Source organism: Schistocerca nitens, chromosome 1, assembly GCF_023898315.1.
Source record: "Schistocerca nitens isolate TAMUIC-IGC-003100 chromosome 1, iqSchNite1.1, whole genome shotgun sequence".
Classification (NCBI taxonomy): domain Eukaryota; kingdom Metazoa; phylum Arthropoda; class Insecta; order Orthoptera; family Acrididae; genus Schistocerca; species Schistocerca nitens.
The window spans coordinates 980,624,699-980,645,923 of record NC_064614.1 but is presented as its reverse complement, the minus strand read 5'-3'; the positions used below and the strand labels follow the sequence as shown (position 1 = coordinate 980,645,923).

Below are 21,225 nucleotides of genomic sequence, written 5' to 3'. Positions count from 1 at the left end.
AAATACAAAAAAATACAAATTTGGAAAGCAAAACCTATTTTGCAGTGGATTTTGAGGTCTGACATACACAAATTTGTCAAGATTACAACCTATAAATTTTTTTGAGTGAAGTTCTGAAAAAAAAAAGTGAAAGCAAACTAACCATCACATAACCACTCGGAACATCCCTAAGTTCTTAACAGTTTCAGGCATAATCCATTGAAATGCGTTGTTTCTGAAATGTGATGTATATACCTCAAACATATATATCAGTTACTGGTCGCCATATAACAAATTGTTATTGCCAGCCTTATTACTGTAAAAATCGCATTATGGATAACAGCATCTTGTGTAGAAAGACAATTTCTCATTTTCCCAAGCATAAAATCAAAATCTTACTGTGACTTTCTTTTAAAATTGTGAAAAAAATGCCATCATTACTAGTGTAGGTTGCATGGGCAGCAGAATACCACTGTGGGAGAGGTGGGGGAGCATATTTTTCTTTCCAGGGCAGATGAGAGGTAGTTGAAAAGTCTGTGGAGAATGTGATAGAGTATTTCTCGCTTGTTGTACCTCTGTTACTTAGGTATTCTTGCACCCATAGTAGCTTCCATGTTCTCCTTTCCTGTCACATTTAATTACCGTAAACACAGCACAAGTTTCGTATGCATAGCAGACGGCTTGAAAAAATGGAACAGTGTATGTACCTGAGATCACGTATGAAACAGTGGAAACTCTAGGTAGGTATATTGACAATGTAGGAAAATACGGTTTGCTATTCATCGTAAAGAAGACATTTTAAGTAGCAAATAGGCACAATTAAAAGGCACTTACATAAAGCTTTTGGCCACAGCCTTCATTAGCAAAAGAGAAACACACCATTCATGCACACAACCCAGCACACCTCATGCACCATGACCACCAACTCTAGCATCTCGGGCTGGAATGCTGTCACTATGCTTCAAACAGCAATCTCAGATTGACTCTCCACTTGTCCATGAGGAAAGAGGCATTGTGTGTATATGCTTTTATGAATAAAATTGAAATTGTGCTTTTATGAAATTGTATCATTTTATGTAAACCCAGAATCAGTTAGTACTGTGTTTACCTTGTATTCATATTGGTATTGTGATATAATGGCTACCTCCTTTTTTCCTTTTATGTTACTAGAAGGATGATTATCGGCTAGAAATGGTAATGTTCAACAGAATTCGAAGTGGTTGTTTGGATGAAGCACAGCTGTTATGCAGACAGTGTGGCTGTTTTTGGAGAGCAGTACTGTTGGAAGGTTGGCGTCTGTATCATGACCCAAATTACGATGAGACACCAGTTGATGAGGAGACAGTAACAGAAAAAAAACCGACTGAGGGAAATTATCGCAGGTATTGTAATAAATAAACGGCTTTGCTTTGTTTTAATGCATGAAGGTGATAAAAAAGCATGTCCTTATTTTAGGTTGTTGTATCTGTTTTAAGGTGTGTGTGTGTGTGTGTGTGTCAGAGAGAGAGAGCGAAAAGAATATTTAATGTATTCATTATAGTAGTTATCAAAGAGAAAAGTACAGAAAATAGGCCAATGGAAAATTTTGTGTGTTAGTCAGTTTTATTATTTTTGTTATTATTATTATTATGATTATTATTATTATTATTATTATAGTGGAGACTCGATTATCCAGACCTCAGATATACAGATTCACAATCACTTGGATTGTCAACTGGTGGCGAGTATCTCTTTACTTTCTGGTCCGTGCACTACATGTCCGCATCCCACATGGGGTGCAATAAGATGAAACAGAAGGAAACATAGATGCAGAAAATATTGCAGTACCATCACACGTGGAAGCTTTTCAAGTGCTGGAAACAGCTTTCTAATGGTTCGAAACACAAGCAGTGTGTGATACTGTGAGTTTGCTACAGTTAAAACGAATTCATGATATAGCAGCAATGAAGAGAAAACAATTGTTTGTCAGACGACAATTACAAAATATTTCAAACAAAATTAAACTGTAATGTCTGTCCTTTGTGACCTTTGTTAGGTATTTCATAATTCAGATTGCACTATTTTAGTAATTTCAAGAAAATATGTACATATATATATGAAAGTCTCTCTCTCTAATACCTAATGAACGCTGATTTTTGTTTTTCTTGTTTTGAATAAACACCTAACATTGTGTATTAACTGTAAAAGATAACCATGTAACAGTATATCTAAAGGATAACCATATGAAAATGAAAATGACATAGGTTATCTTTCTAGTCTTAATAATACAAAAATCGCTTTTTTTCCCAAATTCAATTATCTGGATTTTTGGTTATTCGAATGACTTAAGACAACAGTCTGTTTAATTGAGCCTCCACTGTAATTATAACGCTTGTTGTTTTGATTGTTTTAATTTATATTCCTTTTATGTGTACATATTTTTTATTTTTATTTGGCTTCCTTGTGAGAAAATTTTTCAAAGAGTGATGGGTTTCTCAATGCAGAGACTTATGGAAGTTGATGACTTGGCAAACTATAGAAACAAAACAGCTGCGTCCATACATGAATGGTGTTCTGGGTGTGTTTTGTGGACATCTAAAATCATTATTGGAAGTTTCTAAGACGTGGGCTGACATGCTGTGGTCTCATATGCGTGTAGTTGTTGACATAAAAGTTGAGAAGGAGATTCGTGCTGCTGCTTCAAGGAAGTATGAGCCAATGCCAGAAGAATATTGGGCTAACATGTAAGTACTGTCAGCATTATCCTCAACCCCCACCCTCGTCCTCAATTAATACTAGTTTCAATTGCAAAAAATCATGAAAGGTCATGCTGCTTGTTGAAAGGAAAATTGTTTGTAACTTCCGTGCATAGGATGTATTATGTCCTAGTTTTTATGTAATTTTGATAACAGAGCAGAGATGTTAATTGTTTTCTGATTACTGTATTGTCTTTATGATCTTGATAATAAATCATCAGCAGAGCATTACATTGTGTGTGTTACTGCAGTATTAATGTCAAGACTTTAAGATCGTCAAAATATTTATGGTAACAACTTTTCTTTGTGCAATTAAACAGTAGATCCAGTTACTATGGATGACCTACAACAGGCTTTGAAAGACATGAAAAACAGGAAATCTATTAGAATAGATGGAATAAATGCAGAGGGTTACCACTAGATAAGACTTTTTACAGTTAATAAATGAGTGTTGTTTGAACTCAAAGATCTCAGACCCTTGGTTTATAGCAGAAGTAATCTCTTTTTCAGAAAAGGGAAGCATAATGACTAAAAACTATTGTGGCATAAGTCTTCTTAACACTGGCTACAAACCATACTCAAAGATCATCAATAACTGCATGAAGAATATTACAGAAGATATTATTTCTGAAGAACAAAATATATTTAGATCAGGTCATTCATTCACAGACACTGTGTTTCAAATTAAAATCATCATAGAATTAACACAGAGAATTTAATATAGAAACCCAAATGAACTTTATCAATCTTGAGAAGGCCTTTGACTGTGTGAGCCGTGAAAGCCTATGGAAGATTATCTCTGAACTTGGATATCCCTGTCATGCAACAGAGGTAGTGAGAATTCTTTATAAAACTACACGCATTGTAATTAACACAGATAGGAATCGATTAGAAGAACTAATTATGAACCAAGGTGTCGGACAAGGATGTGGACTATTACCTACTGGTTTTTTATATCTACATTGACTTCACTAATTGCAAATAGAAACGTAAAGTAAAAAAAGGAATTAAAGATAACGAATGAGAGATATCTGAACATACTTTTGTTTGCTGATGACATCTGATACCCAGTAGCACGTTCTCTTGCGTTGACTTATGCCTGTTTTTGTCGTGGCATGCTATCAACAAGTTCATCAACGCATTATTGGTCCAGATTGTCCAACTCCTCAACAGCAATTTGGTGTAGATCCCTCAGTGTGGTTGGTGGGTCACATCATCCATAAACAGCCCTTTTTAATCTATCCCAGGCATGTCGATAGGGTTCATGTCTGGAGAACATGCTTTCCACTCTAGTCGAGCAACGTCGTTATCCTCAAGGAAGTCATTTACAAGATGTGCATGAGAGCGGTGCGAATTGTCATCCATGAAGACGAATGCCTCGCCAATATGCTGCTGATATGGTTGCAGTCGCGGTCGGAGGATGGCATTCATGTATCGTACAGCCATTATGCTGCCTTCCATGACCACCAGCAGCATATGTCAACCCCTCATAATGGCACCCCAAAACAGCAGGGAACCTCCCCACCCTGCAGCACTCGCTGGACAGTGTGTCTAAGGGGTTCAGACTGACTGGGTTGCTTCCACACATGTCTCCAATGATTGTCTAGTTGCAGGCATATGCGACACTCATCAGTGGAGAGAACATGATGTCCATTCGGTGTATTGTTGTTGGGCCCATCTGTACCGCACTGCATGGTGTCATGGTTGCAAAGATGGACGTCGGGAATGCAGTTGCGCATCATGCAGCCTATTGCGCACCGTATGAGTCATAACACGACGTCCTGTGGCTGCACGAAAAGCATTATGCGACATGGTGGCGTTGCTGTCAGGGTTCCTGCGAGCCATAATCCGTAGGTAGTGGTCATCCACTGCAGTAGTAGCTCTTCGATGGCTTGAGCGAGGCATGTCATCGACAGATCCTGTCTCTGTATCTCCCTCATGTCCGAATAACATCGCTTTGGTTCACTTCGAGGTGTCTGGACACTTCCCTTGTTGAGAGCCCTTCCTGGCTCAAAGTAACAATGCGGACACGATCGAACCGCGGTACTGACCATCTAGGCGCGGTTGAACTACAGAGAACATGAGCCATGTACCTCCTTCCTGGTGGAATGACTGGAACTGATCGGCTGTCGGACTCCCTGCGTGTAATAGGTGCTGCTCTTGCTGATTGTTTACATCTTTGGGTGGGTTTAGTGACATCTCTGAACAGTCAAAGGGACAGGTCTGTGATAAAATATCCACATTCAACGTCTATCTTTAGGAGTTCTGAGAACCGGGGTTAGGCAAAACTTTTTTGATGTGTGTATATAGCATGTTTATGCTGCAGATGTATCTAGGTATTGTCTCTTGACATAACAAGAGACCTGTACAAAGAGATTCTTTGTCCCGATGACCAGTTCAGTATTTTCTTAATGTAACAGTAGTGTCCGGTACAACCAGTAAATGTGGCTGTTTAGTGTTTAACAGTAATAACATGTACAAAGGATGATCTGTATACTGTGGAGATAAGATAAATAATACGACTTATTATGGCTGTATAGGCATGGCTTTTTACAGGATATAATTAGATTTTAAATCCTCATTGTGTTTTATAATTTTTATATCGACATTATTTTCAACCAGCATAAAGATTTTATATTTGATATACATTGATTGATAAAGATGTGCAAAATATGTGAGTTTTTACTTCAGTGTAGACAAAATATTCTGTGGTACTACACCGATATGCATACATTTGTTTGTTTATTTTCAGTCTCAGATGTGACTTGATTATGGATGTTATGCCTTGGTCTGGCAAATATAAAAGACTTTAATAACACTTTATTCTGCATTGTTTTCTCTTTCAGGAAGTCTGTGAAAGAAATTTTTTCAGAGTTGGCATCAAGTGAAGACCCAAGTATTAAACTGACAGCAAATGAACCTATGTGTGTGGTTCAACAGATGCTTATAATGGATGAAATAGCACTTCTGATGGAAAAAATAAGTGGCTGGATTTCCAGTTGTGACCCACAGTTTCTGCGCTTTCTTGCCCATCTTGTTCTTTTCTTTAGGATGGCTGGTGTGTCCAAACGTGATGATATTGGAGACTTAGTTCTTGTGGAATATATAAAGGTAAGTTGCTTGACTGAAATAAAGAAAATCATAAGTATAATGTGTGACTGAAAAAAATCTTAAATAAGTATTCCTAAGATGGAATGTAACACTATTATGAAAAGGATAGTTGCTGCTTGGCATATAGTGAAGATGCTGAGTCACAGATAGGCACCACAAAAAGACTGTCGGAAAGTGAGCTTTCAGCCAACAAGCCCATTGTAAAAAAAACACACACACAGGTGTTGGAACCATAGACACGTCTCTCTCTCTCTCTCTCTCTCTCTCTCTCTCTCTCTCTCTGTCTGTCTGTCTGTCTGTCTGTCTGTGTGTGTGTGTGTGTGTGTGTGTGTGTGTGTGTGTGTGTGTGTGTGAGACAAAGGCCTTATTGGCTGAAAGCTTAATGTGTGACAGTCTTTTTGCTGTGCCTGTCTGCGGCTGAGCATCTCCGCTAAATGGTGAACAGCAACTATCTTTCTCATAATGTTGTTAAATTCCATTCTGGATTTTCCATTGTTTCTGTTGTGATATAATTAATAATAGTTTAAGGTTTTGAATACATTCATTTTTGTGTGTTGTTGCTATGTGCATTCATGCAATGAAATGGATGTATATTTCCTTTGTACGTCTGTTCTTATATATAGCATTGTATAACTCTGATATCACCAATGTGCTGTACATATAAACTAACAATTATAACAAGTCAGATGTATTAATAATCAATGTAGCTAAACTCAAAGAATTCAGTTGGACAGTTAGAGGCGAGCAGGAGTAGGGTACCCAGTAGAAATTTTTTTGAAAAGTACAGTGGTGGGGCTTTGTTGTGAAGTTTTGTTAGTGACTTCTCCATACAGTTACATAATAAAAATGTCACATATTGAGATTTTCTAAACTCGTTTCTTTTCCACTGTGGGATGAAGAAGAAAAGATTGCATCTACTAACAAAGAGATAGAGGGGCTGGCCAGTACTTACCTCAGTTCAGTACAGCCAATAGATTCACAATACAGAACAGAAAATTTACATTCCTAGCTTTAGGAACTTTGTTCCTTCATCAGGGAGGAGAGAGGGGAAAAAAGGGAAAGTGGGTTCAGTAACTCACAACCCAGGTTATGAAGCAACCTCAACTCCTTTTCGAATCTGAATTTCACCTGGTCCTTCTCTAAAACCCAAGCCACCTTCCTGGATGTTGACCTTCATCTTGTTGAAGCTCACATCCACACCTCTGTCCACATCGAACCCACAAACAAACAACAGTACCTTCACTATGATAGCTGCCATCCATTCCACATCAAACGCTCCCTTCCCTACAGCCTAGGTATTCGTGGCAAACGTATCTGCTCCAGTGACGAATCCCTCAACAATTACACCAATAACCTGACCAGTGCTTTCCTCTCCCGCAACTATCCTGCAGACCTTGTCCTCAAACAGGTCTCCCGAGCAATACATTTCTCCCCGTCCAACAACACTGTTCCTACCCCCAGACCACACAGAAGCATCCCCCTTGTCACCCAATATTATCCTGGCCTCGAATACATCAACAAATTACTCCGCCAGGGATATGACTTTCTCAAGTCAAGCCCTGAAATGAGATCATCCCTTGACAATATTCTCCCCACACCATCCAGAGTTGCCTTTCGTGACCCCCCCCCCCCCCCCCCCCAATCTCCGTAACATCCTTGTCAAACCCTACAATATTCCCAGACCACCTTCTCTACCCAGCGGTTCCTACCCCTGTAACCGACCCCGCTGAAAACCTGCCCCATGCATCCCCCTACAACCACCTACTCCAGTCCCGCTACTGGTAAAACATACACAATTCAAGGCAGGGCCACATGTGAAACAACACATGCCATTTATCAGCTGACATGCCTGCACTGCACAGCCTTTTACATCGGTATGACGACAACTAAACTGGATGAGCGCATGAACAGGCACAGACGAACTGTCCGCCTAGGAGATGTCCAATACCCAGTAGCAGAGCATGTCGTCCAGCATAATTCTAGGGACCTGGGAACCTGCTACAATGTACGTGCCATTTGGCTTCTCCCACCCAACACCAGTCCCTCGGAACTGCGGAGATGGGAACTTGCACTCCAACACATCCTTTCATCCCGCCATCCCCCTGGACTGAACCTACATTGACCAACCTCACTCCCATTTACTCTTCAGTCTTCTCCTTTTTCCCTCTCCTCTTTAGCCATTCACGCATCTTTTCATCCTACATAGTTGTGTTTATCTTTATACTATATACCTCTTTACTTCTGTATGCATCCTCTTTGGTTTGAAGCTGGCACAGTACTTAACAGTAGAATATCTTTGGCTTCCCTCTGACAACCATGCCTCCATCCTTGCTACCCTCCCTGTTTACCTTTTCCTGTTGCTTCAAAACCTGGGTTGTGAGTAACTGAATCCACTTTCCCTTTCCCCCCTCTCCCCTCCCTGATGAAGGAACAAAGTTCCGAAAGCTAGGAATGCAAATTTTCTGTTCCGTATTGTGAATCTATCGGCTGTACTGAGCTGAGGTAAGTACTGGCCAGCCCCTCTATCTCTTTGTTAGTATTTGTTCCACATCTTAATATGAGATTTTCCATTAATGAAAAAGATTGCGTCTGTTAGCTTTAGAAGTCGAATAACCAGAACAGGAGCTACAGATGGAAGGAAATTTTAAACCTCTTATTGTTTCTGTAATGCTAGTTCATATGCAAATACTCATCTCCCCAACCTCAGAGCTATCATTGGACCTAGTTTATTATACGAAGATTTATGTTACATCTAGCAGTGTGAAAGAATCCAGTTTCCCTGAACTGTTTTATCTTTATCTAGGTGCTGATAGGATGGCAGCAGCCTTGTCTTGTAGCCTATTATGCATCTCTCCTTCCCCAAGATGACCAGATAACATTATATTCTGAGTTCTTGCAAAAAATTGTGGACCCAGACTTACAACTACAGTGTTTGGCAGATGGTGAAGATGCAGGCCTAGACATATGTGCAGTCACAAAGACAACTGTAGAGAATATAAGGTAATCGAGTATATCTAGTCTAAAAAATGTAAATAAAATTTTTTGTTTGAAGTGCACAGCAATTAAAATTCAGTTTCTTTGATATGAGTGCATTTATTCTGTTAATTAATCCTCATTGTAGCTGAAAGATTCCATAATAAGTAATTTGTGCATTGCAGTGTATGATATTTGTACTTTTGTTGTGACACATTCTTTTTAACGTAATCTTTTCACAGTATCAATAACTGTAAAACTGTCCTTGAGTTGCCTTTTAACAGTAATGTGGTGAATATCGTGCTACCATTTAGAAGTGCAGCCAGAAGATGCTGACCTCTCTTTCGTACCACCGTCAGTAGGACCATGCCAAGCAATGTTGCGTGATGTTAAAGCTAACCTGTCATGGAAGCTTTGCCTTTTATAACTGTCTCCAACAATTTGAAAAGTAGATGGAAAGCTAGACACACATTGAAACTTTCAGTTGGTCCACAAGGTGTTGCTCAGAATGGCCAGCACAAGTGACAGTTGTCGGGGTTATAGATCTTGCCATATGTGGCAACAGGCCTGCTCAGTGTACGAAATTTGCTAGCCTATCCATGTGGCACACCTACCTCCAGTCCCTTGCCACTTGGGTAGAAGACCCAGGTACAAGACCAGTCTGATGCTCCTACAAAGCAAAACCTACTTCAGTCTCATCACAGGTATATCCTATCACATCAGAGGCAGGGCCACCTATGAAAGCAGTCATATTATTTACCAGTCCTGCTGTAACGTCTGCTCAGAAATTTATATGGGCAAGACCACCAACCAGCTATTCACCCAAATGAATGGCCTTTTGGCCACCATCCCCACTAATACCTTCCCCCATGACACATCCCCCAGGGGACACTCAATTCTTTTTTGAGTATGTGCGTGATGTGCGTGGGCCCCCAAGCCTTTGCATGACTACTTCTTTTATTCTGCTGCACCAAGCGAGACAGCACAGTGGTTAGCACACTGGACTCGAATTTGTGAGGATGACAGATGAAATCCTTGTCTGGCCATCCAGATTTAGGTTTTCTGTGATTTATCTAAATCGCTCAAGGCAAATGCTGGAATGGTACCTTTCAAAACAACACAGCCAATTCCCTTCCCCATCCTTGACACATTTGTAGCTTGTGCTCTGCCTCTAATGATGACAATGCCAAAGTGACATTAAACCCTAATCTTATTTCCTTCCATTCTTCCTTTGATGCAGTTTTGATATCTGATTGTATCTTCCCTCAGACTTTTCTCTAGCACTGATTCCTTGATGACAACATAGCTTGCTCATAGGATGTCACTTATGGCTTTTTCTCGCTTCATTCCCTTTGTTTTACACTACATATTTCAGTTAACTTATGTTTGATGTACACATCTTGGGCTGCCTTCCTCCTCTTCCATAAAATTCTTTCACAGAATATGTGGGACATGGGGAGGGGGGGGTTGCCCAATACCCAGGATGGTGGGCAGTCCAAGTATGAGGGGGGGGGGGGGGGGCATGAAGTAACCATATGATGGCAGCTCTCCGACCATGCCTGTATCCCACTGTTGATGCCCAAGCTATCACCTCCCCAAGTATGCCAAACAGTAGGTTCCTGTGCATGAAAGGAAAACAAAACCAAGCAACTAGCTGATACTCACATCAGTCCCTGCTTTGTACCTGAACAGATGGAGGATCCTTTGTCTCTAGTAACCCAATGATCTTTGTGGAAAATATTTGAATGCTGTACAAACTTTCTTCCCAAATTACAAAGTGTTCTGCCATAATTAAGATGGCAAATCCTATCCAGTCCCAGGCGTTACTCTCTTTTAAGCAACTTGCTGATGTATCTGTTATCATAAGACCCCATAAGAACCTAAACATTGTACAGGGTTTAACTTCTCACTGAAACCTAACACTGCAGATGGGTAAAGAACTACACGAACACATCCAGAAGCGAGGGATGCACTTTGTGCATACTGTACAAAGGCCACCCGGACAGGAAAGTTGATATTTGTGAAGTCATCCTTGATTTTGTGGAGGTCAAAATCATTTCTCACACCCACATATGGTGCTTTAAATGCCAGTGCTTTGTGCATATGTATTCCTAGTGTACACACAATTTTTGGAAACTGTGGCCAGCCACTTCATAGAAATTTGCCCTGTGTACTACCACTATCTGTCAGTTTTGAGAATGACCACATTCACCAATCTCTAAAGTTTGTTACCCTTATTGAGAAACTGAAGATCATAGATCACCTCTCATACTTCGAACCTAGAAAAAAAATATGATTGTCTGTAGCCACTCTCAGTGATATCGACTTGTGCACTTCTGTAGTCAGGTCATCAGCAGTACATAGCGTATTTACTCCCTCTACATCACCCACCTCAGTGTCAGTGTGGTGCCCAGCTGACAGTGGCCCATGTCTTGGTGAGCTGTCCTCCTTTGGCTGCCCTGCAATGGACTCTTCAGTTACTGGACTCGTTAACATTAATTTTGGCTGACAATGCCTCATCTGCTAATTTGGTTTTGCGTTTTACATGTGACGGTGGATTTTATCATTCTGTATAAGTTTTAGCACATGTCCTTCGTCCCTTTGTGTTCCGCACTCTAATTATTTTAGGGTGTGTGTTTTAATGTGTTGCAGAGTGGCTGGCTCTTCCTTTTTATTCTTGTGGTTGGCCAGCCACGGTCATCTCTCCTCTTGTTTGTACACCGTCTACTTGTTTCTTGCCTCTCTCTCTGGTTTTCTCTTCCTGGGCTCCAGATCCTGATTCAGTTCATAATCAGAAGATCCAACATCTGAATGTCACTCAAAAGTTCCATGTACTCGGGATCTTCAACTGTATGTGACCACAAGATGTTCTCCCTTCCCAGTGGGGAGATAATAACATTGTCTCCATTCTTAAGCTAGGAAAAACTCAAAATCCATTGACAGTTACTAAACAATTGACGTTGCTAGCATGCTGTGTAAAGTATTTGAAAGGGTGGTGGTGGTGGTGGTGGTGGTGGTTGTGGTTTTGGGAGTAGAAATGATGCATCACTTGGTTCCCCATCAGTCCAAGAGAACAGCATCCCACAGTCCTTCAGCTCCTGGTGCATCCTGCATTTCAGACTCCATAATACCCATTTTGTGTGTCTTCAACAGCCAAATTTCTGTTGGTCTCACTCTCTTCTATCCCTTGAATCAATTTAAATTGCACTCTTCTTTTGTGCCTTCTGTTTGTTGGTCTGTATTTAAATACATTTTTGAGTATTCTTCTGTGTCCAGTTCTCATTAAGTGTACAAACCGAAAAAATCGCGTGTATTCTATTTAATATAGTATGGTATCTTCCTTGTATATTATTTCCCATACATTTTATCTGTTCTCTGTTCCAAAAGGGAGATATTTGTTGAGCGTCTTTTAATTCTATTCCTACAGCTTTGCTTTTCTTTCAGCTCTTTCCCCATAATCATCCTGCACTCTGAACCACCTGAGGTAAAAGGCTGAATAATTGTTTTATAATAGGGTGGTGCATAAGTTCACAGCATTTTTGTTCTGCATGTTGGTATGATGGTTGCTATGGGTTTATTTATTAATCGTCATTTGGAAATAGCAAGTGGACTGTGGATGCAGAAAAATGGAGTGTCAAGTGGTGAAATCAGACCACTTCTGACATATCTTCTGTTAAGAGTTCAGTAAAGGGTTGACAGCAGCAGCTGCAGCCATAAAAATTTGTGCTGTGGATGGAGATAAAGCCAGTGTACAGAGCACAGCAAGAAAATGGTGTTCTCATTTTAAGGAGGATCGTTTTGACGTTAGTGACTCCACATTCGGGAAGACCTGTGGAGTTTGATGAAGAGTGTTTAAACACATTAATCCATAGTGATCCATTTCAGTGTACTTGAGAACTGGAAAATGTGATGAACTGGGATCATTTCACAATTGTGCAACATTTTCATACAACGGGAAAGGTTCAGAAACAGGGTGTATGGGTACCGCCAGCCAAAATCACAGAAACCAGCAGGTGGCCATATGTGCATCTCTACTTGCTCATCATCAATTGGCTTGTGAACAACACCTACCATTTCTATCCTGTATGGTTACTGGTGATGAGAAGTGGTGTCTTTATGCTAACATAAGGAAAAGAAAGGAATTGTTGAGCCTAAACAAAGCAGAAACTCCCTGTACAAAGATTTACGCACGTCCGCGAAAGATGATGTTCTGCATCTGGTGGAACAGCGATGGTGGGGTGTACTATAAATTGTTTCCCCAAGGTGTAACCATCGCTGCTGGCTTTTATTGCCAACAGCTGAGATGTCTTGCAGATGCAATCCAAGAACAACGATCAGGGATACTGCGTGAAGTGGTACTACTCCACGATAATGCCTACCCTCATTCTGCTGACAAAAAACACTATAAAGGAGTTTGTTTGGGAAATCATTGCACAACCACCTTATTTGCCTGATCTTGCACACTCTGAATTTCACCTCCTCCATTATCTGTCAAACAACCTTCAAGGAACTTCCTTTCTCAATGAAAATGTGCTCTGAACATGGCTCGATGAGTTCTTTCCCTCAAAACCACATGATTTCTATATTTGTGGAACTGAGAAGTTACCCCAGGGTTGGCAGACTGTTTTAAATATTGAAGGAGAATATATTATTGATGACTAAAGCCTCTGTTTTGTATGTATGTTCTGTCAATTAAACTTGTGGAAAAATGCTACAAAGTTATGCATCAACCCAGTATATATATAAAGTTTAGTTTTCAGTCTGATTTTAGTGTACCACAAAAGGGAGTTCAGTTTTGATATTACTGTCCTTCCAGAGCTCCACATCTTCAAGTCATCTGCACATGTTCCATCTTTCATCTACATCACTATTCTGCAATTTACTCTTAAGTGCCAGGCAGGTGTGCCATCAACCAACCTTCGGACTATTTCACTACTGTTCCACTCTCGAACAAGGAGTTGGAAAAAGGAACACTTAAATCTTTCTGTACTAGGTCTCATTTCTCTTATTTAATTCTGATGATCATTTCTTGCTATGTAGGTTGGCGGCAGTAAAATGCTTTCACATTCAGGGTAGAAAGTTGGTGAGCAAAATCTTGTGAAAATATCTTTCCACAATGTAGAACACCTTTGTTTTAATGATTGTTTCTCTGACTCGCCTATCATATCCATGACACTATCTTCACTACTTCATGATAATACAGAGTGAACTAACCTTCTTTGGACTTCTCGGTGTCCTCTGCCCAGCTTGTCTGGTAAAGATCCCATACTGCAAAGCTATATTTTAGCAGAGGACAGACAAGCATACTGTAAGCAGTCTGTTTAGTAGATTTGTTGCACTTTGTAAGTGTTCTGCTTCTGCCAATAAAATGCAGTCTTTGGCTTGCCTTCTTTAAGGGATCATTCCAGTTTAGTTATTCATAATTGTAATCTCAGGGTATTCATTTGAATTGACAGCATTTAGATTTGTTTGATTTATCATGCAACTGAAATTTAACAGATTCCTTTTACTACTCATGAGTATGACCACATACTTTCCCTTATTTACAGTCAATTGCCACTTTTGGAACCATACAGATATCATGTATAAGTCATTTTGCAGTTGCATTTGGTCTGATAAGTTACTATGACGCAATAAATGACAGCATCATCTGCAAACAATCTAAGAGGGCTACACAGATTGTCCACTAAATCGTTGTTGACCTATATTAGGAACAACAGAGCGGTTATAACACTTATGTCCTTGGGGAATGTCGGATATCACTTCTGTTTTTACTCAATTACTTTCATTGATTTGTAAGAACTGTGACCTTTCTGACAGGAAATCACAAATCCAGTCATACGGCTGAGATGACAGTCTGTAGGCATGTGAAGGTTGATTCGACATCTCTCTGGAAATATAGAAATATGAAATCAATTTGATATCCCCTGTTGACAGCGCACAACATTTCGTGTTAGTAAAGAGCTAGTTGTGTTTGGCAAAAATAATGATCTCTGAATGTTTGTTGGCTGTACGTCAATAGACTGTATTCTTCAAGGTAATTAAATTGTTTGAACACAGTATGTTTTCCAGAATTCTACCACAAATCGATGCCAGTGATACGGGTCTTTAATTCACAGGATTATTACTTCCTTTCTTGAGTATGAGTGTGACCAGTGCAACGTTCCAGCTTTTAGGTGTAGATCTTTCGTTGAGTGGGCGGTTGTATTCAATTGTCAAGTATAGATCTGTTGTGTCAACATGCTCTGAGAGAAAACTAATTGGTATACAATCTGGACTGGAGGACTTGGTATTACACTAAGCTCTCACTAATACAGCCCTCAGTAGTCCGGCCTCTCAGTAATCCAGCACACTTCCAGCTTCTAGTCATTCTTCCTGAAATGGCACCTACAATGAAGAAATTTTGTCTGCAACAATGTTGTTATTTAATGACAATGTTCAATACTCCTGTATATTGAAATTGTGACTTTTGTTATGGATCATTATCATGGCTTCTAAAGGGAAACTCGGAATTAGATATAAACTGAACTGAGGTTTTTCACAGAAAACCATTGTTGCTGGCAACACTGTTGGACAAGCGACTATTTATGACCAAACTTCAGCGGAAAAGAGGTCATTATAAGCTCACTGGAAAGTTACAATGAAACTGATAAAGAAGAAGACATAGGAGGGGAGAACATGAGGATATCTCAAACTGCTGGTGCTGAAGCTGGAGACTTCTTCCTGGAGTACATTATGAAAAAATCAGAAAAATGGCAGGATCTATTAAATGCTTGTAAAGCCATTGTGTGATAAAGCATACTACTGTCGCATATCTGTAAAAATGAATGCATCTTTTGATTTGATAAGGTACTGTCTCTCTGTGTTCATACTAAATTTTAGACACTCTCAACAATCCGACACTTGCGCCAATCCAGCACCCTTATGTGCGAGAAATGGCCGGTTTAGCGACAGTCCAGTGTATTAAAGCGATTTAAACTGCTTCGCTACACCAAAGATATCTGCTTCTAAGTTACTCACATTGACAGTTGTTTTTGATTCAAATTCTTGGATATTTACTTTGTCTTGTTTGATGCTGGAATTTCAGAAAACTGTGTTTAGTAACTCTGCTTTAGTGGTATTGTCATAGGTGATATTACTATTGGTGTCACAACGTGAAGGTGAAATAAGACTCAAGTTTTCTTTGAACTGTTAAGCAATTGAATCAACTACTTCAATTACACCAAAAGATGAACTACTACTAACAGCAACTAACACTCCCCTACCAATGGTATTTAACCTATATTTTCTGAACACCATTAGATCCTTCACAATAATTTCGACTGAGTTTATGTCTGGCTTAGTCAGGTTTCTGCGCCTATAACAACTTGAGCTTCAATGCTCTCTATTAACACTTGGAGCTCTAATTGTTTCCCAGCATGGTTATGAGAGTTTACAACTACAATACTGACTGTTGCTATGTCTACTCTCTTCCTGTGTTTGTCTGCACCCTGAGACTGTAACCCTTTCTTGACTTTCCCTGGTCCATCTAACATACTTTAAAAAAAGTGGTGATGTAGTCAGTCCGTGCAATGCAGCCCCCACTGCCCATGTAGCCACCTCCAGTTTGTAGTGGATCCCTAAACCATTAAAACAGAATGCACAAACGCACCACCCTATGGCACAAGTTGAAGAATCTGCAGCCTACTTGGTTGTAGAACCTTCTGAGCCTCTGGTTCAGACCATCCACTAGGCTCTATACCAAAGCCCCACAGTCTGTCCTGTCGATTATGCTGCAGATAGTGAGTTGTGCCTTTATTCACAAACAAGTCTACACCCATTGCTCTTGATGGAATCCGTGGCATCTGAGAAGCACCCATTCCACACCTGGAACGAGTCCTGGTATGTACACAGAATGCACACACTGGACTTGGCAGCCAGTTCTTCCCCTTCTTGGCAGCCAAATCCCTGAGGGGCCCCATTGTGCACTCAACGCACTCAACATTGGTGTTCCCAACTACCATTAACCTCAGTGTCTGGGAAAGGCTACATCTTGTGGGCTGAGAGGTTTCCTCTAAAATGAAAGTGATTGCATCTGGCTCAGGATCTTCAGCCACAGATAGCACCTCAAACGTGTTTGTCAGATGGATGGGGAAGGCCTTCTGAATACCCCTCCCCACCCGAAGGACTTTCGCTGCCTGCCGCACCTTGAAATGACTTCACTCCCTATAACAGGTGATTGGGAGGGGGGGGGGGGGGGGCTGGGGGAGGTCAACCTCAATGGGGTCAGGAACCAGAGCAGTCACTATAGTGGACCAATTGGAGGATACATGGAGTGTGCTCGACATCCCATGGGTCCCCATATTTGGCCCCGCACGGTGATGCCGGTTGGCAACAGCCTTAAGCTGTGAGATTTAAGCCAGCACTGCCTGGAGCTGTGAGTGAAGGGCCACCAACTCAGCTTGCATCTAAATGCAGCAGTCACAGTCACAAACGATACTAAAGATGGTGAAATTATACGCTAGGACTATACAGTAATTAAAACATAGAACTGTGGGTGGCTACTAGATACACACAAAAAAAAAACCTCAAAAAATTTAAGAATTTAAACTAAAATACACATAATCAATAAAAATAAGTTGTTTCTTGTCAGAAGCTGGTTACAACTCACAAACTAAATGCTGTACTGTGCTGTTCTGCAGAATAGATGCAAGCTGCCTCCCAACTTCAGTAATTGTACTCGCGAGGTATTTATCTGTGGTCTAGGGGTAGCATCTATGTCTAGTAATCAAAAACATCAGGAGTTGCTGGTTCACACCTCGCCACTGGTTAAATTTGGAATAAAAATAATTAGTAATGTTGGCCAAGGCATCCAGCATAAGAAGTTGCCGTCATTTTGCCAATGACCTTGTCAAATAGGGCGGAGGAGCAGACAGAGGTTCAGGGCACTCTCTTGCCCTTGGGATGGGAAAATGCTGCTGAAGGTGGAAGAACTAGCAGTGATAAATGCAGAAGCAGTGAAAACCACAGCATTAAAGGCACATGGGATGTGGGGCATGTAATTGAGAAGTGTCATGATGGTCTCTCCATTTGCAAGAGATTCCAGACTAGTCCCCCATTCGGATCTGTGGGAAGGTAGCTATGAGAAAAAGATTGAATAACCAATGAAAGGGTAACATTCTGATAGTCAGGGCATGTAATGTTAGAAGTTTGAATGTGGTAGGAAAGCTGAAATATCTGAAAAGGGAAATGTTCAGGCTCAGTCTAGGTACAGTGGGCATCAGTGAGGTAAAATGGAAAGAAGACAAGGATTTCTGGTAAGATAGTTTAGGCTAATATCAACAGCAGCAGAAAATGATACAATGGAAGTAGTATTTATAACTAATAGGAGGGTAGTGCAGAGAGTGAGATACTGCCAACAATTACATGATAGGGCTGTTACCATCAGATTCTATAGCAAACCAATGCCGATAATGATAGTTTTCTGTTGTAGATGCTGCAAACTGTTTCTTGATAACTGTATCATATTTATTTAGCACCCACATACATATCACCCAGAATATAATTATATGTCACTGTCACTGTCACTTGTCACAGTGGACTGCCACTGAAACCATTACACCCCATGTCATTTGGAAATTAACCTTCGGGGGGATGCGGTATATTTTATGATATGAGTGGGTGCACAGCATACTTTATATAGATGTAAAGAATAGCTTTCTTTATGTTGCCATGGTAAACATGTATGAGCAAAATCAGAGTTTAATCATAATTTCATTAAATAAAGATAAAATAAACTTTCATTAACTGTGCTAAATCACACTTCAAATTAAACAATAATAAAAAAACTTTTGTTTTATCACTCTGTCACTGTGTACAAGTATTACCCCACAGTAATAACCCACTTGAATCATTAATAAGAGCACATCAGCACATGTTGCATCAGATCCCAGCCAATCACATATTTTATTGCTGATTGTATTGTTGAAAGCTGCCTCATTGTGAGATTATGCCACTAGCTTAGAATCTGGGTCCTTTCTTGCACGAATTGTAAATTTTTTCTTACCTACCTTGTTTCTCATTTTATACTACTGCTGCGAACATCGATGTATGGCAGTACAACTTAGCATTGTGTTAGCTAAAGCAGTAATGAAGGAATAAGTACCTGCTCGCAGTTGTAAAGCAATGGTGGAATGGTACAAGACATTGTTATTTGTGATTGGTGCACTTTATACATAGGTGTACCTGCTGGAGGGTTAATTTAGAAGATTCATTACATTTAATTCCTGATGATGCTTCTTAAATTTGTCAGTGCTGCAGAAGCTGTTGACCTCCATCATATTTTAGTTCCTTTTTTGAACATGTGTGGTCCTGAAATATGCAAGTCTTAAAGGCAAAGCTTCAATTGAAACTTTTGTTTCATACAGCACACTTTTTTGATATAGAGCAACTCTGTCACATTTCCCTATCAAAATCATCTTGGTTTCTTGTTTCTTACTAATGAAAATTCCTGTTTCATACTGCTCCTCATGAGACTTAAGGGAGCCTTTGCATTTGTAAATGACAGACAAATTCAACGTTTTAAGTTCTTTAAAAATTTCCGTACACAATTCCATTCGGTAGATGCTTCTATAATTCTTACAGATCTCGTCTGAAATTTAGAGATTATGTTACACCAGAATAGACCTCAGTCTTCTTTAAATTATGTACGACTGAAAGATAAGCATGTAAATGTTTCTGTATTGTAGTTCTACTTCTTAAGTATTCTTAACATGTAACAACATAGTTTTCTGTTTAGTATTTCTATATGGCTTTCCCATCTTAAGTGAGTGTTTTCCCATACTCCTAAGAATTTTGAGTGCAATGCCTCCTGAATTTAAAGTTACCGAATTCAATTACTCTTCAGTGGCTGAAGTTCATCCAGACTTTTCTTTTGTCATTCACAATAAAACAGTTATCACAAAAATATTTTCCTACCTCTTCTGAGATGATTTTCTGCTGCACATCTGCTTCAATAGTCATTTAATAAAAAGACTTATAATACGCAAAAAGCAGTGCATCTGATGCAGATGATGTAGAAAATACGAGTGACGTTGAGATTGCATTCGCCTTAAGTTTGGGACAAGTGTTAAATGTGTGGTATGCACAAGAGAAGATCTTGCAAAGTAGCAAGTCCTATTTTCACAGCTATTAATGTTGAGGCAGTTTGCAGTCATCTAACTTAAGTCTATGAAACAAAGTATATGCTGTAGAATCACAGAACCTGTCTGCATCATATTCCTAAAACTACAGAATTTGCAGTGTAAATCTGAAGACTTCCGCGTGCATTGAATGAAGTTGACCATGGTCGAAATATTCACTGTTGTGATTACTAGTGGACTTTGGTGCAGGAGGGTGTGGATTTTGTGGAGAAAATAATTTTACGTAATGAAATAGAGTTACGAGTTGACTTTAATTTTTAATGTAAAATAAGGGTGTTTCCTATTATAGAACCTCAGCTGGACATAACTGGTTAACACTACTTACAAGTTGTATAAACAATAAATAGGTACTGAATGAATGTAAAAACGAACTGTTTTAACTAACTGTTTTTCTGCTTGATGATTTCATTTATTGAAGTCAAATTTAATAAATTTTGTGTCTGTTTGCCGTTGAAGTAAATGCGCAGGTACAACTGGAGAGGGAGTAATGAAATATCTATTGATTTTACAATCTGAATGTAGAATACTACCATCCTCAAAGAGATGACTAACATTTTCCTACTTACTTCCAGAAAAAAGGAGACTTGTATGAAATTACTTTTTAGTTGTTGACAACACCACATAGATCCACTAAAAATATTGTGGTTTTGTGTGCTCATGATTCAGGCAGCAGCCATGTCTTCGACAGGAAGGCAGACATCTCATATTTAGCCATATATACATAGATTTTCCTCTTTGCAGTAAATAAATGAACTCTTACAGGAGGAGAGCAGACTCAGAATTAGAATTTGGACTGCAACATGAAGAAACGTCGCAAGATACAGAAAAGGTGAATGCTCTAAATTGGCTTGTGGTGTACCCAGAACAACGATTTGAGTTGCTTTGGCAAGCAAATGCAATAATACGGCAATTCATAGCATCAGGCAAACTTGAAATAGCCCGTAAAGCTCTGAATAAGGTATTTTTGAAATTTTCTGTGAATAAATGAAAGTAATTGTGAAATATTAAACACAGTGGGTAATTCACATGTATATTTCCTTTTTTCAGATACCTGGTGATACAATAGATTTGCTCGTTCGTGAATACAATGCTTCAGAAACAGTAAAACTATATTCATATGCTGATGTTAATACACTTTTGCCAGCACAAGTTGCAGAAACTTGTAGAGAATATCTTTGCATTTCAGCTTATTTAGTAAGTTTTTAATTTTGTGCCATAGTCTCCATTTTCTCTCCATATTTCTGCAT

General features: G+C 39.6%; 1 protein-coding gene across 1 annotated transcript in view; it reads left to right on the top strand.

Moving 5' to 3' along the window:
* Window positions 1-21,225, top strand: part of LOC126195148 (nuclear pore complex protein Nup107) — a 236,670-nt gene that overhangs the window by 188,975 nt on the left and 26,470 nt on the right. Inside the window, exons 7-12 of the mRNA XM_049933656.1 lie at window positions 1,150-1,361; window positions 2,463-2,702; window positions 5,561-5,825; window positions 8,629-8,825; window positions 20,741-20,936; window positions 21,026-21,172. Coding sequence (XP_049789613.1) covers window positions 1,150-1,361; window positions 2,463-2,702; window positions 5,561-5,825; window positions 8,629-8,825; window positions 20,741-20,936; window positions 21,026-21,172 — 1,257 coding nt within the window. The remainder of the gene's footprint in view (window positions 1-1,149; window positions 1,362-2,462; window positions 2,703-5,560; window positions 5,826-8,628; window positions 8,826-20,740; window positions 20,937-21,025; window positions 21,173-21,225) is intronic.